The sequence below is a fragment of the Sceloporus undulatus genome, chromosome 2 (assembly GCF_019175285.1).
Source record: "Sceloporus undulatus isolate JIND9_A2432 ecotype Alabama chromosome 2, SceUnd_v1.1, whole genome shotgun sequence".
NCBI classification, from domain to species: Eukaryota; Metazoa; Chordata; class Lepidosauria; order Squamata; family Phrynosomatidae; genus Sceloporus; species Sceloporus undulatus.
Window position 1 is genome coordinate 21,814,811 of NC_056523.1, and position 18,500 is coordinate 21,833,310.

At 43.1% G+C, this 18,500-nt stretch overlaps 1 protein-coding gene across 1 annotated transcript; it reads left to right on the forward strand.

Moving 5' to 3' along the window:
* The first annotated feature begins 334 nt into the window (after window positions 1–334).
* RNF225 (ring finger protein 225) lies at window positions 335–11,174 on the forward strand. The gene is made up of 2 exons (XM_042447438.1): window positions 335–471; window positions 10,351–11,174. The coding sequence occupies exon 2, from the start codon at window positions 10,485–10,487 to the stop codon at window positions 11,172–11,174; it is 690 nt and encodes a 229-aa protein (XP_042303372.1). The 5' UTR covers window positions 335–471; window positions 10,351–10,484.
* The last annotated feature ends 7,326 nt before the right edge of the window (window positions 11,175–18,500 follow it).

Consider the following 18,500-nt stretch of genomic DNA (forward strand, 5'->3'; position numbering starts at 1 on the left):
ACTTACTTCCGTCTCATGCAGGTCCTGCCTTTCAAGGTGGGCAATTTGTCAGGAGCACCTGTTTACTGACAAGAAAGGCTGAAGGAGCCTTGGGGAATGGGTGGGTGACTGGGTGCCAGTTGGAATGGACATAGGGGTCAGGGAAAGGCAGCCTGGGAAGTCTGAGGGAAGATTAAGCGCTGGCAAATTCCTCCTCTAGAAGCCAGAGGGAAAGTGAGAGAATGTGGTGGCACCGGCTTGGTCACCCCGCCTCGCCCCACAGCAGGTGGAGCCCTGAGGTGAGGTGTGACCCAGGAAAACATTCTCTCCAGGGGGCAGATTTCAGTCGCAAGGAGTGGCAGTGAGAGCAGATGACAACTGCAGAAGAGATCCCCCCCTCAAAGGCTGGGAGCACCATGGGACTGGCACTGGAGTGAACCCAGCCACCAGGCAGCCTGAGCAGGAAGAGCAACGTGTACCTTTGGAGATCAGGTGAGACTTAGCATGGAAGCAAAGGGCTGGAGGAGGGTGGGTGTCCTGGGGGTGACCATGAAATACATAGTTGACAGGTGGGACTCCGACCTGGAAGAGATGGTGAGCAATAGGATGTCGCCCTCTCTGGAGGGCAAAGAACATGAAGGAGCTTGATGTGGGTGGTCAGGGCCAAAACAAAGCAAGACCAAGCAATCTCTCGAGGCTGACAGCCAATTTTCTTGCAGCCCACATGCTAGTGAAAGGTTGACTAATGGTGCTTTTTGGATGCACACAGCCTTCCCTGCTGCCTTCTTTTTCAAAAGATAAAGGTATGTGGTACAGTGGGCCCTTGGCATCCACTGGGGTTTGGTTCCAGCCCCCCCAACATCCATGGATGCTCAAATTCTATTAAATACAATGACATAGTGAAATTGTGTCCCTTATAAAACATGGTTTGCTTTTGGAATTTATATATCTGCTGAATTTTTTGAAGCTGTGCATGTTTGAATCTGTGGACAAAAAAATCTGTGGATACTGAAAGCCAACTGCATTAGAACATGCAGAGTCTGAATCTGTCCTTTAGTGGATGCCACACAGTACAACCACATGTCAAAGATTTCTTTAAAAGGTATACACATCGAACAGATAAAGGAAATTTGAATACCTGGGCCTTCATTTCTTTTGATAAGGAACTGAGCTGAAGGCCCAAGAGGATGAAAAAAAATAATGTAGTTTGTGGTCTTTTTTTTTTTTTTTTTTTGGTTAAATGACAGAAACCAAATTTCGATGTTAAATCCATCAAGTAGAAACATTGAAGGATATATTAGAGGGGAAAGAAATTAAATACCAAACCTATCAAAAGGAAGCATGAATGTAATTGTTTGTTAAATAAAGATATTTTAAAAAAGGTATGCTTTTTTAAGTTCCAAGGATAGTAAGATTGCTATTTAGGCAACATGCATAAAATCAGAATGGCTTTTCCCAAGCCTTCTGGGCAATCCTAGCTGCCTTGGGTCCCTTCTGGGAGAAAGGCGGCATACAAAATAAATAAATAAATAAATAAATAAATGACTGGTGATCCCCCCCCCCCCCCAATGATTTCTAATGCCTAAAATGAGATAGCACAGCCTTGGAAATCTCATCCTCTAATACTCTCCTGTGCTGGGTATGTGAAAGCTGAAGTGCCCCTTGTAGTTATTCAGCAGTGTGAAGACAGTGCAGCGTGCATATGCTTGGAGGCACTCTTATATCAAATGTTGAAGCAATGTGTTACAGGTATCTGAAACATATTCTGTGGGGTGGGTGGTAACAAAAGATAGCAGTGTGTGCAAACAGAAGTTGGACCTTTGAAAGTAATGTGATGACTGGTAATGTCATTGCTTTCCCCTGTTCGATGACCAACTTTAACGATGGGTACTGTCAGGGACATTTTGAGGGTCCTCCCCTCCTCTAAATTTGAGGCTATTTTCTAATTGGTTTAGATTTTCTTTAAAAAAAACTAATTAAAAAGTCAAGAACTAATACAACCAGTTATTTTTTGGAAAATGGCACTCATGGACAGGAATTTCTTTCCAAGTAATTTTCTAAATGTTGCTTTTTCACCATTTGTTGCTGGTGGGTTCTCAGTTTCCAAAGAAGCCTGTATAGTTAGCAGTCCCCTTCCATGGTTCCTTAGTAATAACATACCTTCCAACATTTCACAGGTGAAAACTGGAACACATGTGGCCAAGCAACACGACAGTATAATCAAGATGGCAAATGTTTACTAATGAGGAATAATACACAAGATAGGAAAGGCTGCCGCAGTTTGCCTTTGTCTATGTCTACAGGGAAGGGCAACATTTGGCCCCTTTGTCTCCTATTCCCTCCACTGAGTTGAATGCAAACTGCTTTTGCACTTTAAACTCAGTTTGCAGCAACTGAAGTATGCTGAGGATAAAGGGGGAAAGTGGAAGGAAAAGAAACTGGCACATTTTGAAAGCAGTTGACAAAGTGAGATGACAGAGAATTAACTGGGACTCTTTCTGCCAAATCAGAACAGCTGGAGCATACATAGTAATGGCTTGACTTGGTTCTGATCTTTCTCTTTGCTGTCATTCACCTGTAGTCTGAGCTGTCAGTGATTCCTGATACATTTTCAGGTGGTCCCTATGACTACAGTGGGGGTGGAAAATACCAAAGAAAAAGTCTCGCAGAGCAAGGAATTTATTTGAAGAACCAGTCCACGACTCTAAGACTTAAAGCTGAAGCTGAAAACTGGCTTGCTTCATTTTGGCAGTTGAAAGAGCAGCTAACTGTGGAAACTTCCAAGTTTCCGTTGCTGTTTACACAGTCCTCCCTCATGTGTGCAAAGAGCTTTGCTTGATCATGGAGGAGCTGAATCTTAATTCACAAGCCCTTCCAGAAAGTTTCAGGGCATGGCCATAGGAAGGGAAAAGGCAGTGATCCAGAAAGATCAAGCAGACCAGAAGAGTGATCGTCCTTACAAGGAAGCAGTGGAACACTATAGCTCAGTTTACATTCCCTAAGACTGTATTTGCTGTCCCAATGCTATAAAACCTCATCTGATTCAGCAGAGAACAGGAGGAGCAAAAGGGAAGCAATACAGGTTGAGTCTCCCTTAATCCAGAATTCAAAAATATTTCAAAGTCCAAAATGTTTTTCACAAGCAGCTGAAATAGTGATCCCTTTGCTTTCTGATGGTTCAGTCTACACAAACTTTGTTTCATGCACAAAATTATTTTAAAATATTGTATAAAATTGCCTTCAGGCTACATGTATAAGGTGACATTTGTGTTTTAGACTTGGGTCCCATCCCCAAGACACCTCATTATGTACGTATGTGCAAATACAGGTTTTCAAAAATAAAATAAAATAAATAAATGCAAACTCCAAAATGCTTCTGGTCCCAAGCATTTTGGATAAGAAAATCTCAACCTGTATTGCAATGGGTATATGTTTCCTGGTGCTTCTAGGAAACGGGTCCTATTATCTGTTTCCTCTCCACATTTTACCTTTTTAAGGATATCTCTTTAAAATGTTGTTGTTGTTGTAGCCAAGCTGCAGTAGAATACTCTTGTTCAACCCCCATTCAATAAGTCTAGAAATCAGAGCTTGGAAATATTACCGTTTTGGATGATAATTCCCAGGACCACTGAGTCAGCACAGTCACTTGTTATTTGCTGTTGAATTGGTTTTGACTTGAGGCAACCCTATGAATAAGAGACCCCCATGAACCCCTGTCACCAACAGCCCTGCTCAGATCTTGCATACTCAAGACTGACTTCCTTGATTGAGTTAATTCATCTGTAATGTTGACTTCCTCTTTGCTCCCCACCTTTCATTTTTCCTGCGTGTCATGTTGTTTCATGAGATGTCCAAAATATGATACAATACAATACAAAATACAACAGTTTAATCATTTTGGCTTCTCGTGAGAGTTCAGGCTTGATTTGTTCTTGCACATATTTGTATATCTTTTTGACAATTCAAGGTATCCACAGAACTCTCTTCCAGCACTACTTTTCCATGGTGATGGGCTTCATGTTCCTTGGCTGTAAGAGACTACGGAGAAGTTCTCTCAGCCAAACAGGAGCCAGACTAAATATGCCAAACAGTGACTGGGTAGCAGCAGTAGTGGAGGTGACACTCTTGAAGGATCTCATAGAGACACTGGTAGTGGCATTTCTTAATACTGTACTGTACAGAAGGTGGCACTGGCGAACTGGTCCTGAATACCTTTTACCTCAAAGCCTCTATGACGATGAGGCAATCCAAAAATGCTGTGTGGCCACTGCTATTAGTTAAATTCCTGATTGGAAAGTGTGGGTACACATGCATGAGCATGCATGTGCATTTCAACCCTAGTGCAAATGCCTAGAAAAGTGCATAGACAAAGCACACTAATATGTCAATTGCCTTTCATCTCCCTGCCCCATAACCACTTACCAAGATTGCTAATGTGGCTGAATGTCAAGGTATTTTGTAGTGGTTTGATTCCACTAACGGCCTGACTCCATCCTACAGTGTCATGAAATTTGTAATTTGGTGAGGTACTTTGAATACCCTGCTGGAGAGGTCTAGTCTACTCCCTAGACCTAAAATTCTCCCCCGAAGTACAGATCTCCCTAGCAGAGCATATTAAGTACTACAGCACATTACCAATTCCAGGATTCCATGGGATGGAGCAAGGGCAGTTGATGCTGCATGAAACTGCTGTAATGGTATAGTGTAGACATTTTCATGGGTCTGGGCAGTAGAAATCAATATAAATCAAATTGTTAGTTCTAGGTATAATGGTTTAAGTGTTGGGTTAGTCAGATAAATCCTTTTGGCAGCCTGCCTCCCTGGCCACAGAAAGAGGCTCTGTATCTCTCCCAAATGGTGGAATGGACCTTAGGGTTGTAGACAGGCTGTTGTGTGCCTTCAAGTCATAGCTGACTTATCCAACCATAAGGTGAACATATACAAGGTTTTGTTGACAACAATTTGTTCAGAGGGGGTTTGGCATTGCCTGTCCATAAAGCTTAGAGTGTGTGACTGGCCCAAGGTCACCCAGTGGGTTTCCATGGCTGAGTGGAGATCTGAACCCTGGTCTCCACAGTTGTAGTACAACATTCAAACCACTACACCACAGTGGCTCTCATATACCTATGGGAGTGGGGGGGGGGGAATGAGGGTGTTGCCCCCAAGTAAAGAATCCCCCCCCCCCAATTAAATTTTCCATTATCCCCAAATTTCTAGCACTGCAACTTAAAATGTCAATTTAGCATTTAGAAACAGAGGCTATGCGTCAAACAAATGGGGGAGGGGGCAGGCACAGTTACGAACACAACAGATATAAGAATTCTAGATACAGTGCTAGAAATCTGTGAAGTGAAGGAAATTCACACTGGGATGGGCAAAATTCTTATTGGGGGGATGTCCTCTTTTTGCTCCCCTTCTAGCTACATATCTGTTGACCCTCCAGAATTATAACACCCCACTTCCCTCCCTCTTGGTTTTTCAAAAATAGATCTGAAGATGCTTCACTTTAACCTTGTCTTTCCAGATTTCATAAAATCTCATCATTCTAATCAGCAAAGCAAAGGACGAAGCAGGGAAGGAGCTCTAATTCAGCAAGATGTGAAGCACCACTTTTTCTCCATCCTTGGAAGTAAATACTGCTGAGTTAGGAAGACCCATGCTCTGGCCCAGTATAAAGTATTTTCTCTGTTCTATGTACATAGGGTTGCTTACAGAATAAGCAAATACAGCTTACAGCAGTTAGAGAGCAGTGGCTCCTCCAAATGTGTAGAAGGAGTAAAGTTTATGTTAGGCAAGTTCCTTGTATGTGAGAATATTACAAATCCATCTGTCCCTACTTTTACCCATGAAACAGTGGTGGATAGTGTCCTCAAAAATGACGGTAGATTTTGCAGCATGTTGAAGGGCTCATGATGTTGCACATGAAAGCATGTAGAGACTGCCACAGTGATAGCACCACAGTCACAGAGTCCTTCGTGGCTAGGCTTGCCAGGCCAGAACTATCTCAGGCCCTGAGATTTCAGTGCCAAAACCTAAGACTTAGAGGTAACCCCTTGTGATGACACAGAAGGCAGTCTTGGTGATGTTACAAGGGGATGTTATGTCGTTAAGCATAATGCATTAAGCATCAACCACAGCTGAGTAGAGTATGCCATTTAAACAAAAAACAAAAAACAAACAACCCAAGGTCTAACAAATAAGGAAAATATACACTCACACTTTTTTCAAGGTAGTGCTCTTGTCCCGAGTTTCCATTCCCTTATTATTATTATTATTATTATTAACCTTTATTTATAAAGCGCTGTAAATTTACACAGAGCTGTACATAAATTTTTTAGTCAGACGGTTCCCTGCCCTCACGCTTACAATCTAAATCTTATGCTAAAGACCAGCGAACATGGTCCTGAGATCCAAGAACTATATTCTTGGTACAGTTCCACAGCTTGGAATGCTTGACCAGCCTCTTGAAACTCCTTAGTGAAGTTTACACAGATCTCTTCCGGTGGGCTTATCCACCAGACTCCATTTAAAAGGTTATGATGATTGCTCCACTCCTGATTATGATTGTTGGCTATTGATGAATTGGTGAATTTTTATTTTAGAGAACTAATAGGAATGTTGGTTAATTCAGTATTAGTGTTTTACTGATCGTATTTTTGTACTATTTTATTATTTTTATTGATGTAATCCTGCCTTGATCCTTGGAAGAGGCAGGAAATAATAATAATAATAATAATAATAATAATAATAATAATAATAATAATAATAATTTTTATTTATATACCGCTATTCCAAAGATCATAGCGGTGAACAGCAAGTAAGCTAATTAGCAAGTAAGCTAGTCTGGGTACTCATTTTAGTGACCTCGGAAGGATGAAAGCCTGAGTCGAGCTTGGGCCCTTTTGCTGGTCTTGAACTCGCAACCTTGTGGTTTTGAGTGAATGGCTGCAGTACAGGCATTTACCCACTGCGCCACCGGGGCTCCATAAATAAACTCTGTTATTATTATTATTACACAGCAAAGCTTGGAAAAGTTACTTTTTTGCCTATCAAATTGCAAAACCTATGGCCATAGGTTTCTTAATGTGTTGCAGTAGCCACTGATGTTTATGTAGAAATGTTTGAAGACATTCTACATCTCATTTGAGTATCTCATGCCCTCTGACAGTCTGGATTAATCCTCTGCTTTCTCACTTCTAAAAGTGCTTTTAAAATGTCCCATTTTCTCACTCCTTCTCTCACTTCTCCCCAATTTACTTCAATTGCTTCAAGCTGAATTCAAACTGCAAAAGTAGTTTCCATTCAATTAACTCACAGGGGCAGGAAGGAGTGGAATATTGTTCTTCCCAATAGGCTCAGGCAAAAACAAACTGCTGCAGCCCTTCCTAGCTTCTGTTCTTCTTCATTAATAACTTTTGCTGTTTTGACCACACTCCTGATGTTGCTTGGCCACACATGCCCTGGTTTTCATCCATGAAAGTTTGGAGAGTATGATGTTCTCACACAGGATCACACCTTAAATCAGTAACTGCTTGCAGCCTAACCTATGTTGTTGTTACCACTTTGGTTGTAAGACAAATACTAACACAGCTATCCCTTGGAAATGAATACAGGCTTGCCGAGAGGCTCAAATGAAGTTGTAGTATGAAGGGTGGGATCTGGGAAGCATATGCCACAGTCTTAAACCATTTCAGGCTGTAGTGTTTGAGATCCTTTGAATGGGGAAGTTCAGGGCTCCCAAGCAGAAGGACAGAGGGCATGAATCAGAACTTCCAGCTTTTTAAACAGAAAATATATCAGGTCCCACTGTTGGTTTTGCTTTGTGCTGCTCCATTTTTTTAAAAAAAACAACTAGGTCCTGCCTTTTACAGTTGCTTGCCACAAAGACTTAAGCAGGTGATAACACTTATCTCCTTCTCCTTTCCGCACAAAAAGGCTTTACTGACTTCTACAGATCAAGCTTTTCTTAAAGGCACAAGACTGGCTTCCCCCCTTCCCACTCATAGTCAGCCACCCTTAGAGATCTGTTAATGCAAGGAATTTTTATTTGTAAGGGATTGTTCGTAATCTGAGAAAAAATGTAGTAAGGCATTAAAGATGTCCTGCTTTTCAGACTGAAGAGCTCCTTAAGTGAAGGTCAGTGCCAGCACAGCAAAAAAAGAGGGTTGTGGGATGCATGTAAAGTGGATTAGTAGACATCTTGCAGAATTGGAGGGGTGGTGGTATGGTAGACCATTTTTATATGTCCTCACTGGAGATGAAAGGTATCCAGGGACATGGCAGAAGAGAAGGGTGAGTGCCATGGGGTGCAACGTGGAGATATTTTGGGAAAGATGAAAATCTTCACAGTCCCTAAATTCTTTGGGCTCAAGGGAAAATGTTATAAAACAGACCCACCATATTCTTGCAGATACAAATGTTTGATTTAATTTACTGATCCTCTTAGGGGCATCTTATGAATCCAGATTAATACTGGAATCTGTAAGGCCTTTTTCTATTTCTGGTCCTGAGTTCAGATGATTCGTAGCAGAGGACCAGTTCATAAAACCAAGCATTTATATGTGGCTGTTTTGTTAGTTATGTCATAGTCTCTGGTAGTTGTGAGAAAGGTGTGTCCTGTGTAACTGGAAAACTCATCTCTGGTAGTTTGCAAATAGCACAGTCGGGAAATTTTACTTTTTTGGATGGTAGCACATAGAATCCTGTTTGTAATCTATTTCATGTGAATCTGTCCCAACACAGGTTTCATTTGCTCCTTTGTTATAAAGCATACTAGATTCTGCCTTTGACCATTGGAGCTTTAGCCATGAGAGCAAGCAGTGTCTGAATGAGGATTTCTACAAATAGAAAAATTAGCAAGGAAGGTGTGCATCAAATCTTATTCCCCTTTCTTTTCTCAATCCACCTGGGAACATTTTTACCAATGTGAAACTGCAAATACTGTAGTAGTGAAAGGTACTTTCAACCAGGTTAATGTTAGCCTGAATATTTAACACAGTGGGTTTTTTATTTCCCTGATGTGAGAGTTCTGTATAATTTGAAAACTTGCTTGTGATAGTTTCTGAATAGCAGAGCTTGGAAATTTTACCCTGTTGTAACAGTTGCCAGAATCATCCAGTCCACATGGCTACTGGCCATTCTGACTGGTGGCTTCTAGTTGTTGTTAATGAGTATCTGGAAGGTACCAGATGGTAAAGGGGTGATGGGAAAGAGAATTTGGAGTAATGCAAGTTTCTTTTTCTGCTTCTTTATACAAGTACTCTGCCCCACCTTATATATCTCTATGAGTCCTGATATTGCTAACATAAGCCAGAGATGTCTTGCTGAAAATCCTTTCTCAGCAAAAGGGAAATTTGAGATAGATTGAAACTAGAACAGCACTAGGGAATGTTGGCTGTTTGGATGGTTTTTGTACTGCAGTGTTCACAGTTCCTAACCATTGATTCAGCCCTTCTTCCCTATCCACCAAGCAAGGATGAGCAATTTCAGGGTGAGAGCACTGTCTTGAAAGAAAGGAGCCCAGGTGGCATAGTGGTTAAATGCCTGTACTGCAGCCACTCGCTCACAAACCATAACGTTGTGAGTTCAATACCAACCAGGGTCTCTGGGTTGACTAAGCCTGGCATCCTTCTAAGGTTGCTAAAATGAGTACCCAGCTTGTTGGGGGCAATTAGCTTACACATTGTAAACTGCTTAGGGAGAGCTTAAGTGCACTAATAAGTGGTATAGAAATATACTTGCTGTTGCTATATATATTTATATTGTTTGCTGCTGGCTTTTCATTCTGCTGCTGGCTTCTTTGGTGGCCTACATTCCAATATTCATTTTCTTAATAGTCACTGAATAAGTTACTACAGGACTGATGTTTTTAGGCTTTCCTCACCTGTTTCCACCTTCCTCATTCTACGCTAAATGGCTGAAGCAGCAATACCTTTCTTGGTCTACTCTAAGTGGAGTGTGGGCTGCACAATTAGGAAATAATGCACATGTACATTTGTGATACTTTCTGAACAGGACATGAATGTGGATCATGCAGGTTCTCTTCAGATGTTCTGCAACCAAAGGAAGGTGGCAAGTGCAATCCCATCCTCTCCATTAACAGTATGAGCAGTTCAGACAAATAATTCTTAATTCAAAGTATTGACAGTAGCAGGCATAAATGTCATATGATAAAGAGAGAGACCAAATATAGCTTGAAAGTAACGTGATTTGCATTTCCCCCCTCGTCTGGGTTTCCTCATTTGGTATCTACAGATTAAATGGAGCGCCTCCCTTAGAATCCACCTAGGTAAAGTCGCTCCCTGTACTGTTGGGGTTGTGCTGCCCCTTATCATTTGGGATAAATATTTGGACTCTCTTTCTCCTTCCCAGAAATGTCAACATGGGCCCAACCTGTTTCTCTGGCGTGGCTGAACCGAAATGTGGCCTGTTGACACAGGATCTGAGGCCTGCAGCCCATTTCTTCCTCAAGCTTTGGGCCTAACAAAAAAGCCGAGAAGAAGGTGATGGCCCACCATAATGTCGCCTTTCAGCCCGAGAACTCCTTCCAACAGCCAGAGCCAAAGGAAGAAGCAGGGAACAGTGAGCACAGTGCCCTGGACTGTGTCATCTGCTTCACCCCTTACGACCGGCTCTTCAAACTGCCAAAGGAACTGAGCTGCGGCCACATTTTCTGTCTGGAGTGCCTGGCCCGTATCAACGTCTCTTCTGAGGATGTCAACTCGGTCACCTGCCCGGTTTGCCGAGCGCCAACTGCCTTGCCTCACCACAAAGGGCTGCCAGGCCTCCCCACTTGCCATGACCTCCTGGACCAGCTTCCCTCGATCCCTGCCCCACCTGGCTCTGTGCGTTTTGACCGCCAACGTGGCTTGCTCTATCTGCCTGGTGGCAACAGGAGCCATTCGCAGGCTGGACCCAAGCCTGGGACCGATGCCCTCAACACTGTCAGCTTGAGTGTTGACGTGGGGCGACCTGCCCCACAAGGAGCCAACCGAATCCTGGGCCTCTCTGGCTGGCCCTTCTATGTGGCTCTGGCAGTTGCCCTGCTGGTTACAATCGGCTTAATTATCTGTGGTATTTATATCTTTTTGATGCCATCCATGTATACTGTTTCAACGGGAGGGCCCCTCCAAGCAAATCACAGCTTTGGCCATGAGGTAAACCAGTCATATCCAGTGAACCTCCCTCCGCCCTAGAGTGAAGATGTGGGCGAGATCTAAATCGTAACTTTTTTCCCAATTGTTGTGACTGTACCAGCTGTGAATTTGGGGCAGAATGGACACTGTCACACCCCATTCAGCCACAGCAAGCTAAGGGATCAGGGAGGGCAGGGAGAGAATTCAATTCTCCCACTCAACAGTCTTGCTAATTGACACTCTTATCTGTGGAGGCAGCTAAACTACCATTTTACTGGTGAGTTGCTGCTTGAATGACCACAAGAAGTCCCTGCCACAGACATCCGGGTGCATTATCATCTCTAGATAACATTGCACAAACTTGTTATGCCTAAATAACTAATGTGTTGCATCAGAAGCAGAATGGTGGGAAAGAGAACTTGTTACCCCTTCTCAGCACAAGGGTGAAAGAAAGCTTCCAATCCACCCAACCCATTGGCTACATCTGCTCCAAGGGCAGGCAACCGAAGATCCTCTGAGTTGCTGAACTGCAACTCCTATCAGCTCTAGTCAGCATAGCCAGTGATGAGGAATGCTAGGAGCTGTAGTTGAACAGTAGTTAGAGCGGGCCTCAACTTGCCTACTCCTGGGGCCCCTTCACATTAGTACATGATTATAGCACTGTGATTCCACTTTAATTGCCATGGTTGCATCCTTTGGGATCCTGGAATTTGTAGTTTGGTGAGGTATTAGAGGAACTCTGTGTCTGATAAGTAAATACCCCTCCCTAAACTGCAAATCCCAGGATTCCATAGGATGGAAACATGGGAGTTAGAGTTGAATCGTAATGCTATAAATGTGTACCGTGGTCTGTTCACTGCTGCCAGATGAGATAACTGAGCCTGAGGGTCATAGAATGCATGCCTTTTCTAATGGGGCGGCGGGATTGTAAACCTAAATTCTCCTCTATAATATTTGAAAAATAAAACCTTTTTTGCAGTCAGCCAGTATAAGCAGGGAAAGGACTAAGGCAGAACCTTTTCTATCTGATGGGCGTGGACATTTTGTTTTTGTTTCAACAGGAGGCACTTGGGTTCATTGGAATACCACCAAAAGTTATCCATTATTGGTCTAGGCTTTGGAGTGGCACAGTTTCTTTTTATCCCATCATTCTGCTTCATGCTCCCACCATGTAGCATTGGCTTCTTGCTTGGGGAGTACTATGAGCAGATGGCCTCTAAAGGCTGCTCCTTCTGCATCTCTGGCAAGGGGACTGGAATCTGGTACTCTTGTGACTGAGTCTCCTTGTGCTGGTCATGTGCTCACCCACTCTAGCAAGGGAAGGGGTTTGGGGAATCAGCACGTGGCAGGTAGGACTCTTAGAAGAGCTTGGAAATGTTGCTTTAAAAAAATGAAAACTTGTATTAACTTTTCCAAGCTCAGACATGAACCTTGGCAGATTCCTGGTGACATGAATGGCTGATGGCTGGTCTTTTGATCAGCCACTTTTGCCCACAGACCCAACAGCTTGGTAGTTTCTCTATTACTATGAGGTGGGTAAGACAAAAAAAAGTTTATGTGACATATACAACATGCTATGAACACCAGATCCTTTTGCAATAGGAGCATGCTGCTTGCTGTCTGGGACTATAACTCTCATCAGCCCCATCCAGCAGACACTGCATGCTCATAAATGATGGAGGATATAGTCCAAAATTTCAGGAGAGTTATCCATCTCTTGGCTGCCCCTTCCTGGGTCTTGTACATGAACTTGCTAGCAGGACTGCCAACTTTGTGTTTCTGACAGCCTTTGGGCCCAGCAAGCAGAAATTAATTTTTTTAGACCTTTCCCTCCCTAAATTTCTACCCAGTACACAACTGTTAAAGAGTATGAGTGCCCTGCTGGGGGAAGATGGGTAATGGTGTCTCACACGAGGCCAGAACTGTCACTGGACTAGCTGACCTGGCTTCTTCTTGTGCCTTCAACAGCAGTCTGAAATGCTGAAATCAGGGAAAGTGAAAAGCACAGAGGAGATCAATATTATCAGCTTCCAATTCTTGTGGATCATATTGCTGGAAGAGGTAGAGCAGAAGGGCCTGGTTCAAAAGCTGAGAAGGAAATTGTTTTCCATTTTTTGTTTCATGTTAATAGTTTCGCTTCCCATCGCAACACATTGTGGCTACACAGCAGCCAAGATAGCTTCATCCCTAGTTTGGCTGTTGGTCCAAATATCAGAAACACTTTAAGTTTCTCAAATTGGCATCACTGACACGATCCTTTTTGGAAACAAGCATATTTGCAAGAAATAATTTCAAACAAGATAATGTCAGCTATTTAGAACTGAGATTTGTGATAAGAAAGAACTAGAGACTGAAGAACCTTGAATTATACAAGAATCACCTCAAGAAGCTTCAACTCCACTGAACCCGGCATCACAGTCAAGATTTTGCCTGCAAAAGCATTGGGGGAGAAAGCCCATTTTAGGAAAGCCTCACTGATTTATAAAGAACATATTGAGAACAACTGGTGAGCCACTACCCCTCCTCCTGATCCTCACCAACTTGCATTCTTGGAACAGACTACTGAAGCCTTATTAAATGTTAAGGCACTTCCCAAACAAGGGATTACAAATATAGTAGCTGCTACCAATGGGGATGGTTGAAGACTTCCCTTCAATATTGTCTATTATCATCTTTCCCTTATGTATTTCCCCCCAAAAATATTTTCCCCAGAAAGTTAAATACATTTTCATAAAAAATTAAAAATCTCCCAAGGTTTCAAATGGATTATTATAAAGCACACCCAAATCATGAGGGATTATACTGGCTAGAAAGATGGCAGTCAATCACAATTCTGGGTCCATTAACACTGGAAACTCCTGAACAGTTACAGGGGCTTGTCTACATGGGCCAAATAAAATAGTCTCAACCCATTCTCAGGGCAACCTGTCTTCATGACACAGGGCCAGAGTATTCTGACTGGTGTAGATGAGTCGATAGATGAACTTCATGCTTCTTGCAGCTATCTGCTATTTTCATTTTACTGGAGTACTGAGGTTCACCAAATGTAATAGTACTAGTGGGGAAACAGATGGGAAATGTTGCCTTAGACACCAGAGCCCTGGAACATTTACTTTTTTGGACTATGCAGTTTTCAGAATCTCATGGTCAGTGGCCCACCTAAGCCATATCCTGGGACAGTTTACATGCAGAATTGTAAATCTATGCCTAAACTATGAGAGGTAAGTTCACAACAGCCTGCTCTAGAGAGGAGAGCCTTTCTGTTTGCTGTTGTTAAGCAATGCACAGTAAACAATCTTCAGCAGTCTACTGTAAATTGATCAGTAAATCACCTGCCTACTCCTACTCGATAGGGTAAATAGAGGTAAGATAGCAAATACTTCATAAACTGATGTGTATAAATAACTGCAGGGGAGCTGGTGTGGTGTAATGGTTTGAGTGTTGGACTAGGGTTCAGATCCTGGCTCGGCCATGTAAACCCACTGGGTGACCTTGGGTAAGTCACACTCTCTCAGCCTCAGAGGATGCCAATGACAAAAGCCACTCTGAAAAAACTTGTCAAGAAGAAAATTCACTGATAGGTTTGCCTTAGGGTTGACGTGAATGGGTGTTAAATAGACACAATGCTTACTATATGGAGAGCTCTCTTGATATAAAGGTGGTTTGAAGACACAAAAGAAGGGGAACGGTAGCCAAGGTGAACACTGAGGCCCAGTTGGTACACAACCCCTGACTACAGCTTTATTTACAAAGAAATCTTGTAGACTAACCAAGAGAAAGAAGTTTGTAGTAAAGACTTTCATTAGATTCATCATCAGGTATATTGGTATGTTTGTTCCCATACATCAGTGTCGCACCTCCATCTGTCACAGTCCAGATCATTATGGACCAGAAAACAGCCTCATTCTGTTAGGCAGAATGAGGCAACTGCCTCGGGTGACAAGATACTGGGAGGACAACTGGCAGAAAGTCCTGACTTGGCCTCTCATTCTCACTTTTCCATCTGGTTTTAAAATGTCCCCATTTCTCTTTCCTCCTCCCACTTTGTCTTCAATTACTACAAACTGAGTTCAAAGTGCAGAAGTGGTTTGCACCCAGGGTGGTCAGATGTCCTCCTTTTCCAGGACATGTCCTGCATTTCAACCTTTTGTTCAGGAGCAGTTCCAAAATGTACTCCATTTTAAGCATGCCTAAGCAGCATGAATTTCAGTGGGTCCTTGTTATCCGCTAGGGTTTGGTTCCAGGAGCCCCCATGGATAACAAAATCTGTGGATACTCAAGTTCCATTAAATATAATGGCATATCAAAGTGGTGTCCCTTATATAAAATAGAAAATCAAGGTTTGCTATTTGGAATTTATAATTCAAGGTTTGCTATTTGGAATTTATAATTTTTTGAATATTTTCAATCAGTGAATGCTTGAATCAGTGGATAAAAAAAATCTGTGGATAAGGAGGGCTGACTGTATTTTGTAATGTCTCACATTTTTCTTGAATGCCCTACACTTTGTGGTGCCTTTTCTGCCTTTGTGGTTAGGACATGGGTCACCCTGTTTGCACGTAAGCTAGCTCAGCAAGGAAAGGCAGGGCAGACAGAAGCTTGTCTATCCCAGTAGGCTCAGGCAAAAGCAAACTGCTGCAGTTTCTCCAAGCTTGTGTGTGCTTCCATGATAATAACGTTTCCCCTCTTGACCGTGCTCTGCTGTTGTTTGGCTGTATGTGTCCCTGGTTTCATCTGTGAAATGTTGGAGGGTATGCAGTCCAAGCCTTTCTAGCTGAACACTTTATAATCATTATGTTCATTATGGTCTAGCAGCCTTGTCCACTCCAGCCATTTCTTAATTGTGGCCTATGAGCCCTGCTGCAAAGCCTGTCCTGCACATGGATTCCAGAACCTCCATTCAGGTCCCAACAACTCCACTTAGGCTAAATACTTAGCCTAATACAAAATACTTTTAAAGATCTGGAATGACTTCACTGCATTGTCTGGCCATAATTTTCCACGCTAAGGTTGGGCTCAATTTAAAAAAAAAGAAAACTGGGTCTGCAAGTTTGTGGCACAATCCAGTTATGATCAGCACTAACTGGCTGGTAACTATAATGTTGCTAAGAAACCTCCCCCCTCTCCCCCGAAGTCCTCCGATCAGTTTTTCATGTTAACAAATGAAGTTCTGCATTCCATGGCCCTGGGAAAATAACTTCTTTTGGATTACAAATGGAAACCTCAACCACACACGGGGGATCTGGGAACTACAGACCAAAAGATAAATTCCAAAGGCTGGTCTTGCTATGAGTTAATGGAATTCACAAAAAGACCGCGTTTGAAGACATTTTAAAATTATCCAAGGATTCAATACTATGTTTACTTTTCCTGGGAGTAAGTTATATGGACCTCATGAGGCTTCTGAATAACATCTACAGATGGCACTTAAGGCAATGTACTGGTGGCATCCTGTTAGTAACAAACACAGTGCAAATCCAATATACCCCCTATTTTTGCTCACCTACACAGCCACACCTAATTCTCTTTTCCCTTTCCTGATGCCAAAAGCCCGACGCCACAAACATCATATGCCCACCTCCACTCGTGGAAACTGAATTTTTGCTCTGGTCCCTGTTGGACACAAAGAGAAGGAATGGCACCCAAAACTGAGCAAGCACACAATTCACAGATGAGTCAAGAATCCACATCTCTATTGTATAATTTTACTTAAGAACATTTGTATGCCGGATGGGGAAAGTTGGCAGGCATCTGGCTTTCCGCTGCCTCCCTGCTCCCCCTTGCCCTGTGGGCAGCCTCCATACTCCCACATCTGCTGGACATAAGTGCTCAAAATGGAAAAGTGTGGGAGGAATGGCATGGACACATCATGCAAGCATACACACAAAAAACACACGCACATGCGCTACTGAGGCAGCCAAGGGCTGGTTGTAAGGTAGCTGCTGGCTCCTCTCTTGGCTCATCAGCATTCTGCCCAATCCTTGCCTCCCCTGTGGCTTGTTCCTTACTCTCCTTGGCAAGACTGAGAGGGTGGGCGAATGAGGGAGAGATGAAGGCATTTGTTGCAAGTATGTCCTCCTTCTTGACTCACAATTCAGACAGATGCATCAAGCTCAGGCAGGACAAATACATTTAAAAACAGCTTCAGGGACAATGTCCTTTGGGATGTCTCTGCCTCCCCTGTATCTCTAGGAAGGATACTTTCTAAACCTTTATCAGAAAGAAACTGGCACAGTGCTCCTGTCTTCTGTGGCTATGGCCACCTAAAAGAGGTGCTCTGCCATTTTGCTTTCTTCTGTATCTAGATTACCCTGTTGCTTGGATAAGAGCTCTAATTACCCATTGTTTTGTGCCTACAAATGTAAGTCTTCCTCTGCCACAGTAGCTGACTGTCTTTAGACTTCAACTGTATATTGCAGTCCAACTTTGCATGAAGGTGACTCCTTGTAGTGGTACATTCTACCACTGTGTACAGGAGCCCCAAGGGCCATAAATGGAGTCCACTTGTGTATATGATGTGACTATGTGGGCATGAGAGAGTTTCTGTTGAAGTTGCCTGTACTGGCAACCAGAATCAGTTGCTGGGGCAAGGGGTTGTTTTGACAAGTTCAATGACAGAAATACACATACATTACTGTAGCTTATTAAATGGAACTGTCGGGGTTACGTTACAGGCATTTCTACCAAAGGTCTTGAAAAGCAACTGCATAACAGCACACTTGTTGCCAGGCTTCCTCCATTCATGGGAAATGGATCCTTTAAACCATATTGTATAGGCAGGCTGCTTTTGAGCTACAGTGCCTGCCTGTTCAGACAACCTGGTACAGCCAGAAGGAAGAATTTGTGGTCATTAAGAAGAAGAGTCACTTGTGAATGACTGTCAGTAATAGTACAATTGATTTGCCACAGCCAAGTGTGTGCAGAATTGGCACAGCTATGTCAAACAGCCTAACAGTAGCTGTCAACCTCTTCCTCCAGCTCAGGTACATGAGCTGAAACTCACAGAGGCAGTGTATCACTTTGATTAGATTTCCTTCCTTCAGCCACACGGCCACAGCAACCTTCTGCCTGATGAAAGAGCCCTGTTCCAACTTTTCCACCCTCCCCAGATAGTAACACTTGAAAAGGTGTGCATGTGCTGGGAGGTGGATGGGGAGGTATCCCTTCACCCCTCTACTTCTAGAATAAATTCCACAGAGCTTGCACCTGGTTCCAGGTTGGGAGGCAGGCAGGTGGACAGACACAAAGGGGGTTGGTTTTGTTTACAAAGACCAGAGATTATATTTCTTTGATTAAAAAAAAAAAGACCACAACACCCCCAGCCAACTGTACGTCCCAGCCCACTAGCTCCATGAGCCTCTGCCCATCTCACCTGGCTGCGCAGGG

Bases quoted from the DNA above. Each gene is read 5' to 3' on its own strand.
- RNF225 (XM_042447438.1), top strand. From the start codon at position 10,485: ATGGCCCACCATAATGTCGCCTTTCAGCCCGAGAACTCCTTCCAACAG.